The 15428-nt window shown below is 41.6% G+C and overlaps 2 protein-coding genes across 2 annotated transcripts; both read left to right on the top strand.

Moving 5' to 3' along the window:
* Nucleotides 1-63: 63 nt before the first annotated feature.
* On the top strand, nucleotides 64-5282 carry prpf19 (pre-mRNA processing factor 19). Its single transcript, XM_076103513.1, has 16 exons — nucleotides 64-231; nucleotides 430-579; nucleotides 1340-1416; nucleotides 1660-1801; nucleotides 1977-2050; nucleotides 2166-2231; nucleotides 2312-2353; nucleotides 2504-2578; nucleotides 2700-2775; nucleotides 2875-2984; nucleotides 3107-3262; nucleotides 3355-3424; nucleotides 3507-3680; nucleotides 3895-3977; nucleotides 4178-4283; nucleotides 4396-5282. The coding sequence occupies exons 1-16, from the start codon at nucleotides 213-215 to the stop codon at nucleotides 4491-4493; spliced, it is 1518 nt and encodes a 505-aa protein (XP_075959628.1). The 5' UTR covers nucleotides 64-212; the 3' UTR covers nucleotides 4494-5282.
* A 935-nt stretch (nucleotides 5283-6217) lies between these two features.
* Nucleotides 6218-14888, top strand: tcirg1b (T cell immune regulator 1, ATPase H+ transporting V0 subunit a3b). The gene is made up of 21 exons (XM_076102892.1): nucleotides 6218-6365; nucleotides 7432-7554; nucleotides 7874-7952; nucleotides 8053-8201; nucleotides 8330-8425; nucleotides 8565-8626; nucleotides 8718-8844; nucleotides 8998-9080; nucleotides 9204-9297; nucleotides 9506-9718; nucleotides 9812-9962; nucleotides 10090-10229; nucleotides 10484-10641; nucleotides 10742-10832; nucleotides 10930-11048; nucleotides 11161-11374; nucleotides 12180-12290; nucleotides 12376-12462; nucleotides 12564-12684; nucleotides 12858-13029; nucleotides 14004-14888. Exons 2-21 carry the CDS (start codon nucleotides 7438-7440, stop codon nucleotides 14095-14097), a joined length of 2478 nt encoding a protein of 825 aa, XP_075959007.1. The 5' UTR covers nucleotides 6218-6365; nucleotides 7432-7437; the 3' UTR covers nucleotides 14098-14888.
* Nucleotides 14889-15428: the final 540 nt, after the last annotated feature.

The following is a 15428-nucleotide window of genomic DNA, read 5'->3' as shown; positions in this document are numbered from 1 at the left end:
GGTAGAGGGCGGTGGAGCCGCTGTGCTTTGCAGAGACTGCTGGAAGAAAGCGTAGAAGAAGAAGACCGTTTGTAGCGGCAATGAAAAGACAGCGTGCCATTTCCAATTTGAGCAAAACATAAGGAAAGATTACTTTAGCGGTAATAACTATCGAGGCACAGTACTAGTATAATTCCATTGTTAGAAGAGACCACAAGGACTTTGTTGGAAAGATGTCTTTGGTTTGTGCAAGTAAGTGAAGTTGGATTCATTGATGTGACGGAGGAAGTATAGGTTAGCTAGGCACCAAGCTAATGCTACATGCTAATGTGGCTAACGCTAACGGCCATGCAGTGCCGTCTTCTACTTATGATTGTCGATCTGTCCGGTGTGTGGTTGTTTTATTCTCGGTATTGTGTGATCTTTAAGCTGTAACTGCTTTGTATCTAGTCTCCAACGAGGTGCCGGAGCACCCGTGCGTCTCCCCGGTGTCCAGCCAGGTGTTTGAGCGGAGGCTGATCGAGAAGTACATCGCAGAGAATGGGACCGACCCGATGAACGGACAGCCCCTTTCGGAGGAGCAGCTCGTAGATATCAAAGGTACGACTACTGCGAGCAGCTTGAGATCTACACCACGGTGCCAGTTTATTAGTTAATGTTACACCTAGCTAAAACTAATGCAGTTTAATCGCTCAGTGTAACAGAGCGCTATTCAACTGCGTTGCTAAATGGCACCCAAAATGAATGAATGAAAACTACTCTAAAGCAGCGTCAACCAAACGCAGCCTTCATGAAACTGCATTAATCACAGCGACGTGTACCTGATAAAACAACTGCGCAACTGAGAGTTTTTAAAAGTTATATGTAAGTGATATTATTGGTAATATTTTTGGCCAATATTGTGAAATTGATGAACAATGCAGCAGCTAATGATTATCTTCATTATCGGTTAATCTAGGTATTATTTTCTCAATAAAACCTTTTATAGAATGTCAGAACACAATGAAAAGTGTTGAGTCACAATGTTTTAAGGCCTAACATGGATTTGTAATATAATTCTTGTTTCATCCAACAAACGTAGGAAATATTTGATATTTTTGCATTTAAAAAGTTTAGTCGATTATCAACATAGTTTGTCAATTAACCCATTGTTTGATTGACCTATTGTTTTAGTTGTAGTGATGTTTTAACACCTATTTCTGCAAATATTAGATGTTGTACTTCAGTATAAATCCCCAATTGTAGAGTACCGTATGACTTATCCTATAGCAAGTGTTACTGAAAACTAAAAAATTTCAGTAAATGTACAGTAAAAACGAGACCACTTGTTCTAAATATGAGCAACGTTTCTCTGTTTTAGTGTCCCATCCTATTAGACCAAAGGCTCCATCGGCAACCAGCATTCCTGCCATTCTCAAGTCCCTTCAAGATGAGTGGGTAAGTGTTGTTAACCGTGAGGAGAAATCCACAACTAAACACCTTCATACTGTAAACTGTACCCGGAGCGTCTGTTTTGAATCAACAGGTGACTTTTTCTTTCCATGCCATTTTTAACCCACATTCTTGATGGTAATAAACCTGAAGTGAAGCAGAACGTACCAATCATTTCAATGACAGTACGAATATTGATTTCAGACAATGAGAAGAGTTCCATCCTCCCGTTTCCCTTTCTGTTTTTAGGATGCGGTTATGCTTCACAGCTTCACCCTGCGGCAACAGCTGCAGACTACTCGCCAAGAACTGTCCCATGCGCTTTACCAACATGATGCCGCCTGCAGAGTCATCGCTCGACTCACCAAAGAGGTCACTGCTGCGAGAGAAGGTGGGTCGACGGTCTGTGTGTCCTCTATTGTAGGACATGGCTCCACTTGTAAAGCACAAAGAACTGCTTTTAAACAATCACCAAGTCTGTCCAGAACTTGACCTGCAAATACAAGAGCTCATGGAGTATATTGTGAAAGCATTTTTCTCTAGTGGGGTCTATTTTCTATTTACAGCTCTTGCCACACTCAAACCCCAGGCTGGATTGGTTGCCCCTCAGGCAGTCCCCGCCTCCCAGCCAGCTGCAGTGGTGAGTGATTGATATTAGTTCCACTCGATAAAGATACTGAACATAAATGTTTATCAAAATCCTTCATCCTTCCATACTTGCTCCTGACAATCTGTTGCTGCCCTCTGTGTCTCAGGGTGCTGGCGGAGAGCCCATGGAGATTAGTGAACAGGTGGGGATGACCCCGGAGATCATCCAAAAGGTAAGTTGTTTTTATCTACATAAATCTTTATTTGTCTATAAGGTCTAAGATGTTTCAATGTGCCTGTTTTCTGTTTGCAGCTTCAAGACAAAGCTACTATCCTCACCACAGAAAGAAAGAAGGTATTGTGTTGCTCTTTTATTTAGCTTCTTTGTGCCCATTTCTCCTTTTAATACCTCAATGTTGTGTAAAGTTAATCTAGCACAAGGTTATAACTGTTGTGGTACTATGTAATATGCACTCATTTCCACTGCTTTGATGTGTTTCTCCAGAGAGGAAAAACTGTCCCAGAGGAGCTCGTTAGATCTGAGGATCTCAGCAAATACCGCCAAGTGGCCTCTCACGCTGTAAGTTTGGATTTCTATCTGTTTTTTAATATGAATTACATTTTTTTTATTTTTAATCAAAGGGCTGTTTTATTTACTTGATGAGCATGGTGTCAACAACATATATCTTTGATGCCTTCAGGGTCTTCATAGTGCCAGTGTCCCTGGTATTCTGGCTCTGGATCTGTGTCCCTCAGACACCAACAAAGTTCTCACCGGTATGTCGATTTCATCCAATGTGTTTTTTGTGATTTGTTTACACACTACAAGTCATTTGAAGACTTTTAATTTGATATCGATCCTCTCGTGTTCTTCAGGTGGAGCTGATAAGAATGTGGTGGTGTTTGACAAGAGCGAAGAACAGATTGTGGCAACACTCAAGGGTCACACCAAGAAGGTTACCTCTGTCATCTACCATCCATCCCAGGTAACGCTTCAAACATCCACCAGTCACATCTTTCTCCAACAAACACATTCTGTTGAGTTGTTGTTATTCTTACTCATTGGTGTGTTTCTTTTCCATCCCTCACATCCTTGCTCCCCCTCTAGTCGGTGGTTTTCTCTGCATCTCCAGACAGCACCATCCGTGTGTGGTCCGTCGCCGGAGGAAACTGTGTCCAGGTGGTGCGTGCCCACGAGGGAGGCGTCACCGGACTCTCCCTACATGCAACTGGAGACTACCTGCTCAGCTCCTCTGAGGATCAGGTGTGTGTGCCGACAGACCTCGAGTGACTGAAATACAAGTGACATCTTCACTGGTTTAACCACACTGATATCTTTTCCTCACTGTTCTGCAGTACTGGGCCTTTTCTGATATCGAGACCGGTCGAGTCCTCACCAAAGTTACTGATGAAAGTGCTGGCTGTGGTAAGCGCCTCAATGTAAACGTGGCATTGTGAATAGGAGGCCTCCTGTTCCAGGTGGTAACGTTTCTGTCTGCCCCCTACAGCTCTCACCTGTGCTCAGTTCCACCCTGATGGTCTGATCTTTGGCACTGGGACGGCTGATTCCCAAATCAAGATCTGGGATCTGAAAGAGCGCACCAACGTGGCCAACTTCCCCGGCCACTCTGGCCCCGTCACCTCCATTGCTTTCTCTGAGAACGGATACTATCTGGCTACAGGTTAGAACCACTGGGCATTCTTACTGCTGATCAAGTGTTCTACATTGGGTTGAAAAGTTGCAGGAACATTTGGGAACACCAACAAGTTCCTCCCCTCACATTAACTTGTACACTGATCTACAATATGTGAAAGTACTCCTAGCATCTTGTTTTGGGGATGTGGAACTATATATTAAATAGTTTGCTAATGTAATGGTCTGGTGCTGTGCTCCAGGGGCCCAGGATAGCTCCCTGAAACTGTGGGATCTGAGGAAACTGAAGAACTTCAAGACCATCACTCTGGACAACAACTATGAGGTAAGAAAGTGCAAACTAAATTAAATTGGAAATACGAGCTTAGAAAGCACATTAACTTGATCACATCCATCCTCAGAAATAATCAAGCCTTTTTAACACTGAGTTTGATCTTGTCTTGGCCGCCATTCCTATTTTTCTCTAGACTCCCATTTCTCCGTTCCTCTGAATCTCATTCCTTTGTTTTTATTTGTCCGTTTCAGGTGAAATCCCTCGTGTTTGACCAGAGCGGAACCTACCTGGCTGTTGGAGGGTCTGACATCCGTGTCTACATCTGCAAACAGTGGTCCGAGGTCCTCAACTTCACAAGTGAGGGGGAAAAAATAATCATTTTGAATGTTCATCCAGCATGCATGTCGTATGGTGTTCGCTCTGAGGAAGCAGCCGTTTCTTAACCTTGCTTTTGCCTTTCTAATTGTAGACCATACAGGATTGGTGACTGGAGTGGCCTTTGGAGAGAACGCTCAGTTCCTGACCTCTGCAGGAATGGACAGAAGTCTCAAATTTTACAGTTTGTAGAAAACGATAAATTCAGGATGAAGAGAGGACAACTTATTGGTCCCTTGGTCTCAACAGTCACTATTCTGGACACAGACCTGTAATTCTTAGAAAAAGAAGAGAGAGAAAAAAAAATCACTGCTAACTTTGCTTCCTTAGTGTGTTAGTCCTCGTGTCCAGGAATGACACCACATGAAATTGTCTGCTCTACGAAACCACAGCAGCATGGTTAGGATGACATGTCTGTTGGCATTGTAAGTCTGACATGTAAATGATGTGAAATGAGATGCAAAGCCAGTAAAATGTTCTTGTCTGATTTGCCACCAATTATGACTTTACTGTAGTGTTTTCTTTTGTGTGTATGTGGAGGGGGGGGGGGCGTCTAAAGTTGCTTGTAATACAACTCCCAAAGTGTCGTGATACACTGTTGGGGACAATAATTGGTGTGACAACAACCTGGTTCCCTTATTAATGTAGACATTCTTCATTGAAGTATCTTTAGGGTAAAATGAAAAAATACAACAAAGCGGAAAATGAGCAGGTGTGAGATTCATGTTCCTCTGAAATATTTAGTCTTGTTTAACCTCCCTTCAGTTTCATTTCCCGTTTCATTTGTTCCTTTTAAACTTTTGTCGTTTTCCAATTGTATATTTTTCATTACTTGCTATTTTACCTGTTGCAACTCTTGCCCTTTTACAATAAAATAAAATATCTTTTGTATTGCCATTCATCTGTGTGTCGGCTCAAGACGACGGGCACTGTTGGATCCTCTACATGCATCTGAATAAATTCACTTTGCCTTCATTTACAGCCATTTGAACAGGTCTCACTAATTAACGATGCTCAATAAGTGCATATTAGTCCATAGCTGCCTTATATTTATTTGCTGTCCATTGTTTTATGATAAAGTCAAACCAATGGTGTGCTTGCTTATAGTTGTTTCACCTGGATGTTTTAGCTTCACTGCAAAATGATGCGCAGTTTGACACACAGGCTGTTTTTCACATTGACAAGATGGAAAGTTTCTGTGCTCACCTTGTTTATTCGACGTATGTTAGGATTTTGAGGCATCACACTGGTTTAGAAGCCAAGCTTGGTTCAGTGAGCCACTAACACAAGTTTAATGTGGGAACTTGAAGCAACCGTATCTTACATTTGACTTCTCAGTGAAGTAGAAAACCTCATGTGCCCAGTTGGTTAAAGCTTTCAAATTAAATACATTTGTTTTCATATTTTGACTATTTTAAAAATAATGAGTAAATGTGAATGTATGAATCAATCACGAAGTGATTTAACCTTTATGTGAAAAAACAAACCCAGTCAAGCATTTCTAGGAGGTAATATCAAGTAATCTGTCGTGTATTCTTCCACCAATTATGTTAGTATTTTAATTTATAACTTAAAGGACGTTCTCGGTCTTGCAATCGTCCGTTAGGAATGAGTGACTGATCAGAAAATTACAATATTACTATAATTAACTTATTGTGTAATACGTATTTGACACGTTAGTTTAATTAGTCATGCCACTCATGTCATTAAGACCAAACCAAACTACCCCATCATGCATGATGTCTTTTATCTAAGCGTGACAGAATAATATAATTTAACATCTAGCTGACGTCAGACGGTAAACTTGACTAATGGTACACGTCTCGATCCGGAGCCCTCGTGGCCAAAATGAGAGACGAACGCCGAACTGTCACGTGAGCCCCGGCAGTAACGTGACTTCCACAAACGGGAAGTGCGAGAAGAACAGACCGTCCGATAACTTCTGGTAAACACGTCTGGTCTCGCTCTGTGTACACAGTCACCGGTCTATCCGTCGGTACGGGGCTGGACAGCCTGAAATCACAGCGGATCTGAGAGTCCAGCGGGGGTCTAACAGGCAGACAGGTGAGAGGACGTCCTGCGTCTTTCTGTGCTCATTTACAGCTGTTTCTATTCTTCTTATCTGTCCACAGAGAACGCACCGCCGCTATTATCATATGACAGATATCAAAACCTTGTGCTACATTTCGATTCCGTCACGGGATTCCCCTCGTCAATCACGAGTTTTCATTTAACGTTTTTAAAAGTTACATCTTTTGTTCGATTTCCATTCTTTTTAAGACTTGTTTCATTAACACGAGACGTTAAAATGAGACTTATTGTCCCATTTATGATTATTATTAAGAACAATGTAGACGGAGACTTATTACTCGTTTAAGGAAACGCCAAAAGTTTCTTTGGAAATATTTTGTCATTGTATAACGTTACTTGAATGTGTGTGTGTATGAACTACAGTCTGACACAGCTGCCCTGCAAAAACTAGTATTATTAATGCAACTTCATGGTCATTTTGGAGGCTGTAGTTTTTGGTGCTGCTTTGGTATTTTATCCACCACATTTATATCAACAAAGTCCGTCTTTATACAACACAATGCGACTCAACAAGCACCGCAAACAGCAGCCTCCACAAAGACCACACAGTTGAATCAACACCTCTCTGAAACAGGCCCATCAAAATCTGAACACCTAACCTTCATAAAGGTTTATTGCAGATCTTTTGTCTCGGAATACATTCCTGTTAGCTTGGTTTATTTTATTAACTGGCAACCAAATGTATATTTTTATGTAGCAATGTTTTTTTTTTTGTATATTGAAGAGGGATTTAGCTTGCAACAAAAAAAAAAAAAAAAAATGAGAAACACGTCTGTGCAAAAATGGAAATCCCATCTGATCATCACAGTCAGGGTGACTCGATGCTTCCCTTTTCTCCAGTTTCCGCTCATTAACTTCTCCATGGTCACATAGAGGCTTTTATTGTCCTACTGAAAATAAATGCCCCGTGTCAATTACTGCCTCTCTCCTCTATACTTTCTCAATGATATCCCTCGTTCCACTATAAACTGCTGTACTTTGACTACGTTTGATAGTTTTTCTTGGAAAACATTCATTTTGATTTTTTTCCCCCGTGCAGGCAGTTATGGGCTCCATGTTTCGCAGCGAGGAGGTGTGCCTGGTGCAGCTCTTCCTTCAGTCAGGCTCGGCCTACAATTGTGTCAGTGAGCTGGGAGAACTGGGCCTGGTTGAATTCAGAGATGTGAGTTATTTAACCTCTTGGTTCATGATCTTGTGGTTAAATGAGTAAAGTCAAGTACAAATGGAGGCCCATTACTTTTCCACCTACTTTGCCCCCTATGATGCTTATAATGCCTGACGTGCTAGCCACAGATTGTTTTCATGTGTTTTGGCTCCTATTAAAAGCATCTGATGATCATTACTCTCATGGGGTAAATGTGATTATCTTATGAAGTCACTTTGGAATCTGAGTTTAGATGAGGCGGTCAACTGATGGTTGTTTTGAGTCACTGTGAGACATGAATAACCCTTTTCCTCTCCCCTCTGCTCTCATGCTTTAGTTGAATCCTAACGTGAACGCCTTTCAGAGGAAGTTCGTCGGCGAGGTCAGGCGATGTGAGGAACTTGAGAAAAGTTTTAGTAAGTATTGACTCATTGTTCCCGACCTGTATCTTTGTGCATGTTTTTTTAATTTTTTTTATGTGTTACTTTTGTTGACCTTCTGTATCTGCCCTTTCAGCCGTCTTGGAGCAGGAGATCAATCGCTCCCTGTCTCCTCCCTTGCAGTGCCCCCTCTCTCCTCCATGCCCGACACCTTTGGCCCCTCAGCCTCGTGAACTCATCACCATAGAGGAGGAGTGCGAGAGGCTGGCCAGAGAGCTCAAAGAGGTGAGCGCTTAAAACAAGGCTGACGTGATGAATCAAAGCAAAGCCTCTGTTGTCTCATTTGCACAATTTCAAAAGAGGTTGAACTTATTGGCCTGACACATTTTTTTGCTGTTGTTGTGTCTTACTAGGTGTCCAGGAACAGAGACAGCCTCCGGGCTCAGCTGACCCAGCTCTGTCAGTACCAAGGAGTCCTGACCAGGACACACACTCTCACAGCCTCACTGGTGGGAAAGAAATTACATTTCTGCAGCAATTCTTGCATCATGTATTACCACTTCTTTTAGATATAGTTATTGCGCTGGTGTGAGCAAACTGTCTGTAAACTAAAACTACAAATAAACTTTCTTTGGCTTCATCTCTCAGACACCACCACCTGTACTGGAAAGCCAAGGGCTGTTTGATAACCGCCAGGATATCCACCTCAGGTAGATCTCATTTTCTAAAGTGTCCATTATGTGCTTAATGTTTTAATCTACATTCAATGTTTTGAATGTGTCTGCATCTCCTCTCTCTCAGTTTTGTGGCAGGAGTTGTCCATCCTTGGAAGGTCCCTTCGTTTGAACGGTTACTATGGCGGGCATGTCGAGGTTATATCATTGTGGATTTCAGAGAAATGGAGGATCGACTCGAGCATCCTGACACGGTGGGAGCTGGGAGACAGAGGGAGGGGATCGTGGTTGAGAGATGGACATGAAAGTTATTTCTGTTCCAGAGACAGTCGCTGATCATTTGTCACATCTAATGAGTTTTCTTATGGGTGTTTCATCACAGCCGTTTGCTGTCTCTTTGTTTGCAGGGGGAAATGGTACAATGGACGGTGTTTCTCATCTCCTTTTGGGGAGATCAGATTGGACAGAAAGTCAAGAAGATATGTGACTGGTGGGTAAATCTGTGCATCAGTTTGATTTTTTTTTTTTTTTTTTTTCGTGTAAATTTCCACACGACAATGCCTGTTGAACCTGTTGAACTTGTTGAATGTCTTTTGATTTCCCCAACTCACAGCTTCCGCACACAGACGTTTGCGTACCCTGAGAGCACTGCTGAGAGAGAGGAGATTCTCCAGGGACTTCAAGGCAGAATTGAAGATATCAAATCAGTAAGTGCAATGCATGCTTATGAAAGCACAGATCACAGTTTGTTGAACACTGATGCAATCACCAGCATTTGCTCTCTCTGTTGAAATGTCTGCATCTGTACCGCTTGAAAATATTAGAAAGCACAAACAGCGGTAATGTGGCTTTCCTTCAAAGAAGCGTTTTTCTCTCTCAGTTATTCTAAAACGCTCTCACTTCCCTGTACTTCAGGTGCTCTGTCAGACCGAGTCCTTCCTGCAGCAGCTGCTGATGCGTGCGGTGGCTGTGCTGCCCCAGTGGAAAGTGCGTGTGCAGAAGTGTAAGGCGGTCCAGATGGTGCTGAATCTCTGCAGCCCCTCCGTCACAGACAAATGCCTGATCGCTGAGGCCTGGTGTCCCGTTGCCAAGCTGCCTGAACTGCAGAGCGCTCTGAGAGAGGGAGGGGTAAGTTGTAGATGAGGAGACTTGACATAGATGAGTAAACCAGCTAATTTCTCACACTCGTCACCCGTTTCCAACTCTCTTCTCCGTCCTCAGAGGAAGAGTGGAAGTGGTGTTGACTCTTTCTACAACCGCCTGCCCTCCTCCACCCCTCCACCTACCCTGTTTCCCATCAACTCTTTCACAGCTGGTTTCCAGAACATTGTTGATGCCTACGGAGTGGCCAGCTACCGGGAAGTCAATCCAGGTACGTCTGCACACCTCTAAAAAAAGGTTTCTTCATTAATGCTTTGAAAGAAGGATATGATGCTCAAAGTTAAAGTCAAAGAGTGTATTTGTGTAAGTCAAGTCTTTTTCCTCTTATGCCTCTGCAGCGGTGTACACCATCATTACGTTCCCCTTCCTGTTTGCTGTGATGTTTGGGGATGTGGGTCATGGTTTACTGATGACTCTGGTGGCCCTCTGGATGGTCCTTGAGGAGAAGGACCCCAAATTGAGGAAAAACAGCAATGAGGTAATTCAGAGGATATTCACTCACAGTGCAACACACACACACAAACACACACACACACACACACACACACACAATCGTAAGCTCAACACAAGGATAAGACTTGTGTTACTGAGTACAAATCCCATGCTTATCTAGTTTGTTTTAAAAGTCAACGATTTTAAATAACAGAATGATGATGTTTTAAAAGAGCTGAAACAGGTTTTTCGACCTTGCATATTATATGCTGAAATGAAATCGTTACCCGTGTGTTTCAGATCTGGAGGATGATGTTTGGAGGAAGGTATCTGATTTTGCTGATGGGACTGTTCTCTATCTACACGGGGGCCATTTACAACGAGTGCTTCAGCAGAGGCCTCAGTCCCTTCAACTCAGCGTGGCACGTCGGCCCGATGTTCGAGAAGAACATATGGAAGTGAGGACATTTCATACCTTTTTGTTTTCTCCACACACAAGCAACATGTGTGTACATGTTGCTTCTTGTCCATCTTACTTGATTGTATCATTTCTTTCAGTGCATCAGTCATGGCGAAGAACCAGTACTTGTCCATGGATCCGGTTGTGTCTGGTGTTTTCACCACCCCGTATCCATTTGGCATTGACCCGGTATGGCCGTCACACTCGTCAGACATTTTCTTTCATGCTGTCATCTTGTTTGTCACTGCATCCATCCTCATTCTCTCTGGTTTTGTGTCGCTGTCAGGTCTGGGGGCTGTCCAACAACAAACTGACTTTCCTTAACTCGTACAAGATGAAGATGTCAGTCATCATCGGTGTCATTCACATGTCTTTTGGAGTCTGCTTGTCATTCTTCAACTATTGGTATGTAGTGCTTTACTTTTTTGGGACACCTCCATTCTTGATTCTTCCTGACTTGCCTTCACACATACTTGTTTCGCTGCTTTCCCGCTTCATTGTTTGTGTTTTTCCACAGGCACTTTGGCAAGATAGGCAGTGTGTTCTTTGTGCTGATCCCTGAACTGTTCTTCATGGTGTGTCTGTTTGGCTACCTGATCTTCATGGTGGTCTTCAAGTGGATCGCCTACACTCCTGCCCAGTCCAAAATCGCACCCAGTATACTTATCCACTTCATAGACATGTTCCTCTTCACAGACAACCCTGAGAACCCAGCGCTCTATGAAGGACAGGTGTGTGGTTTGTTCATTGTCCTAAACGGAACGTATCATGTTTTACAATTTATCCACCAGCCTTTCTTTAAAAAGTCATAGTTTATTTTAAAAAGTGCTGGAAACCACTGGTTTTACTTTATTTTGTTAGTACAGTATGAAAATCACCTTGAAGATGCCTGAAACCTGCTAGTTCACAGCGAACATTTAATCTGCTTTATCTTATGTCAAGTTTATTTATTTGTTCATGGCTTTTGGAGGTGAAATGTATCTTTTTGAAAACTATCTATAATTGGTATAATAATGCGACTCAGCAGCTGTTTTTATAGCATAAAGTTACCATGTTTCACTTTTTTTACAGTGTGTGCCTGTGTCCTCTGGGTTTTATTAACTTGTGAATGTAATGCTGTTTGACAGATCACTCTGTCAAACTTTGCCACAAATGCATGGACTTATTAAAACAATCATTGCTTTAACTGCAGTAATAAGCAACAATAATGTAAATGCTGTTCAGTTAAAATGGCAATAATGTGAGTTTGACAAATGGTCCCAGTGATGGAGTATTAATCTTGAGCTAGTTTCAAATCTCTGCAAGTTCAATTTCATATTGTACTATATATGAACTGATACCAGTGAACATCTGGAAGATGGAAATAAAAAGCACTCTAACCCTCCAAGAACCATGGCATGCTTTGGTTTGCATGCTTTCGAAGTAAATGTGCAATCATTTGCAGAAACGCCAGTGTTGTCCTTCAAAATAGCTCGCTAAAGTGAGCACGTGTTCCTTAAAAGCGTAACATACGATCCTGTAACTCTTCATGTGCAGACTGTGGTGCAGAAGGTCCTGGTGGTGGTGGCTCTGTGTTCTGTCCCTGTCCTCCTGTTTGGGAAGCCCACATACGAATTCATCACATTCAAGAGAAGACGACGTCAAGTAGTGAGTCTGCGTTCGACGGAACTTTAACTCTCATTTTAGAGTCAAATGTATTTCCTGACGGATTTCTGGTTCTCTGCAACATCAGGAGGAAGACCGACGTCAGCTGTTGGCCGATGAAGGCTCCATCAACACTCGTCCGGGGGAGGTGGAGGGACGAGCTGCGGAAGAAGAGGTACGAGAGAAGCCTGATTAACTTAATTCACTAAATGGATTAAATCGAGTCAGAGATGTGCTGTTGTGATTCTGCAAGTGTTTAATCTGTGCTGTCTGCAGGAGTTCGATGTTGCAGACAGGTTCATGCATCAGGCCATCCACACCATAGAGTACTGCTTGGGCTGCATCTCCAACACTGCCTCTTACCTCCGACTCTGGGCTCTCAGTTTGGCTCATGCACGTTAGTGGCACTCATACTGACACGCACAAACACAATGTACATACTCACATGATGCACGCGCACAGACAGACTTCCTCTCTAAAAACAAACGCACTCATACTATTCTTTTTTTCAGCCAGTTATTCATACACACATGATGATTGTCTGACAGTGATTTATTTGTGTCTCCACAGAGCTGTCAGAGGTGTTGTGGGTGATGGTGATGCGTCTTGCCCTGAAGTGGGAGGGCTATGTGGGATCTGTAGTCCTCTTTGTGGTTTTTGCCTTCTTCGCTTTGTTGACTGTCGCCATCCTGCTAGTTATGGAGGGACTCTCAGCTTTCCTGCACGCGCTCCGTCTGCACTGGTAAGGATAAGAGGGAGGGAAAGACAAAGGGGAAATATTTTTAAAAATACTAATAAGTAGACTGAATATAAGTAAAATATGTGATAGCGTTTTGCTTTGTCCATGTTTAAGTGGGTTAGTTAGTTAGTTAGTTAATCAGTTATGTTATGAAAAGACCTTTTTAAAACACAAACAAAAAAAACTACATAGACAAGTACATAACTTTTATATTCAACATTACGTTGCAAACAAAGACCTTTGTCTCCTGTCCCAAGCTGCCACAAAGATAGAACACAACTCGATGGTCCAAGCAGTAGAACTCATTAGAAATAAAGGACATTTTACGAAGTACAGCCCTAAAATGAGCAACAATTAAACATGAAATGCACTTCATCTTCACTCTCCCCTAAATCACAAAACAAAGTCTAAAACTGTCTGTTTCAATAGGTAATGGCAATGCACCTAAACATAACTGCACACACAGAAATCTATTTCGCATAAGGCTCTACACTGAAGTAGTTTGTCATCAGTTAATATGTTTGTAATTTATTTTTGTACCAAATATATCAACAGACCTTCCCCATAGTGAAGGGGTCCTGTGGTTCATCTCACTCTGCTTATCTGTCATGTATAAGTTGTGCATCTTGCATGCAAAGTTGACTGTGACTTAAAGGTGCTTAAGCTCAGTGAGGCTCCAAAATGAAAAGGTTCATCCTTTAGGTAGGGTGAATGTGCTCAGTACATTCCATATCTGTCTGCATGTTACATTTGGATATTTCTTGTGTGTAAATGGAAATTTGTACTGATTGTGGTGCTAAAGAAAAATGATAAGGTCACCAAACCATCCATCAAAAATGTTCAGCTTCATGTACCCTGTAGAATACACTGGACGGGATTGTTGATGAAGAGACGTAGAGAGATGGGGTGGGTGGATAGAAATGGATTATGTATTGTAGATTGTACTGTTGCATGTTGACTTTGCTTCTCTCTTACAGGGTGGAGTTTCAGAACAAGTTCTACAGTGGAACAGGCTACAAGTTGAGCCCTTTCTCTTTCTCATCGCTGATCAATGCATCAGCTGCTATCTGATCGGCCAAACCATTACTTAGGCTTGCCAAATGGTTATGTTAATGTTTGGTTAATGTATGTATAATATTGAATACTTGGACTACAACGAATCACATCAGAATGACTTTGTCTCCCTGTCTTAACAATGCTATTCTATTGCCTGTAGACTGTGAAATGGTTTAATTGACTTACACAATGATCACGACCGTAAAGACTGTTATTTTTGCATTGATGAACGAGTCCTTATATAATGAATTTCAATTGCATTATATGAAAGGAAAATATATACTTTTGTATCCCCTTGCAAATTAGTATTTTCACTATCACTGTTATGTGGTACTTTCTAATCAGTCAGTAGCTCAAAAAAATATCAATAATTTACACTGTATGAACATGTATTATAGACATCAATTATAAAAAGGGAAAGGACTCCAATTATTGAATTTGTTCTGCAGTTTAAGGGAAGGTGTGGTTGTTGAATTGGTGTATAAGCCAGCCCTGTAGCATTCTTCAATTGATAGCAGGGAATTACATGAATGATTTTCATGAGCCAAAGAACCTTTCCTCATTGTCATGTCTTCCGAGAACAACACACAACAGGTATTTATTGGTAGTAAAATGTTTTTTCAGGTGCCTTACAGGGACCGAGGGCTTGTTTATCCTTTAAGTCTTTTGGACAGATAATAACCTCCATTATCATGCCACTATTTTGAACAAAACTCTGCTTGATCATTTTCTCTTTTTTTCCTGCCGGTTTGCACTGTAAAAATGATCAAATTTGAACTGTAATTAAATATGATTTTCTTGTTTAATCTTATTGTGGAAGTCCTTCCCTGAACAGGCTACCTTACTGGTTGTGTCGTCACGCCGTTTATTGTGTCACTTTATGTCTTAAACTAATTTGTGAAGTTTCCAATGATGGAAGACGTATTAAAATCCTTATAAGTATAATAATAAGTAATACCACAGTGTAAAAATAGGCCATTACAAGTAAAGTCTAGCATTCAAAAGCTTACTTAAGTAAAAGTAGTACTTGTACTGTCCACAAAATATACTCTACACATCAAAATGACCTATTAGACAGAGTGGGATATGCATAACATTGGATTATATTATTCATTCATTCATTAAGATGTAACAGACATTTTAATGGAGCTGACTTTTTAACTGACAGTTTAACTACCCTATATACAGTTAGAAGGTTCATCTTTTATAATGCATCCTATTATTAAGGTGATCACATGTTTTGTTGGTAAAATCTGAACTTCTTAGTTACTGTCAGATAAATGTAACAGTAATCGTAGGGTGAAAAGTACGACTGAAATGTAGTGAGGTAATGTTACAAGTATAAA

Source organism: Anarhichas minor, unplaced genomic scaffold (assembly GCF_050575085.1).
Source record: "Anarhichas minor isolate MPS153535 unplaced genomic scaffold, ASM5057508v1 ptg000028l, whole genome shotgun sequence".
Lineage (NCBI taxonomy): Eukaryota > Metazoa > Chordata > Actinopteri > Perciformes > Anarhichadidae > Anarhichas > Anarhichas minor.
The sequence above is the reverse complement of the archived record's forward strand: the minus strand, read 5'-3'. Positions and strand labels throughout refer to the sequence as shown.

Bases quoted from the DNA above. Each gene is read 5' to 3' on its own strand.
- tcirg1b (XM_076102892.1), top strand. From the start codon at position 7,438: ATGGGCTCCATGTTTCGCAGCGAGGAGGTGTGCCTGGTGCAGCTCTTC. The intron at 7,555-7,873 runs GTGAGTTATTTA...CTCATGCTTTAG, and splicing joins GCCTGGTTGAATTCAGAGAT to TTGAATCCTAACGTGAACGC. The intron at 13,030-14,003 runs GTAAGGATAAGA...TCTCTCTTACAG, and splicing joins CACGCGCTCCGTCTGCACTG to GGTGGAGTTTCAGAACAAGT.
- prpf19 (XM_076103513.1), top strand. The intron at 2,232-2,311 runs GTAAGTTGTTTT...TTCTGTTTGCAG, and splicing joins CCCCGGAGATCATCCAAAAG to CTTCAAGACAAAGCTACTAT. The intron at 4,284-4,395 runs GTGAGGGGGAAA...TTCTAATTGTAG, and splicing joins CGAGGTCCTCAACTTCACAA to ACCATACAGGATTGGTGACT.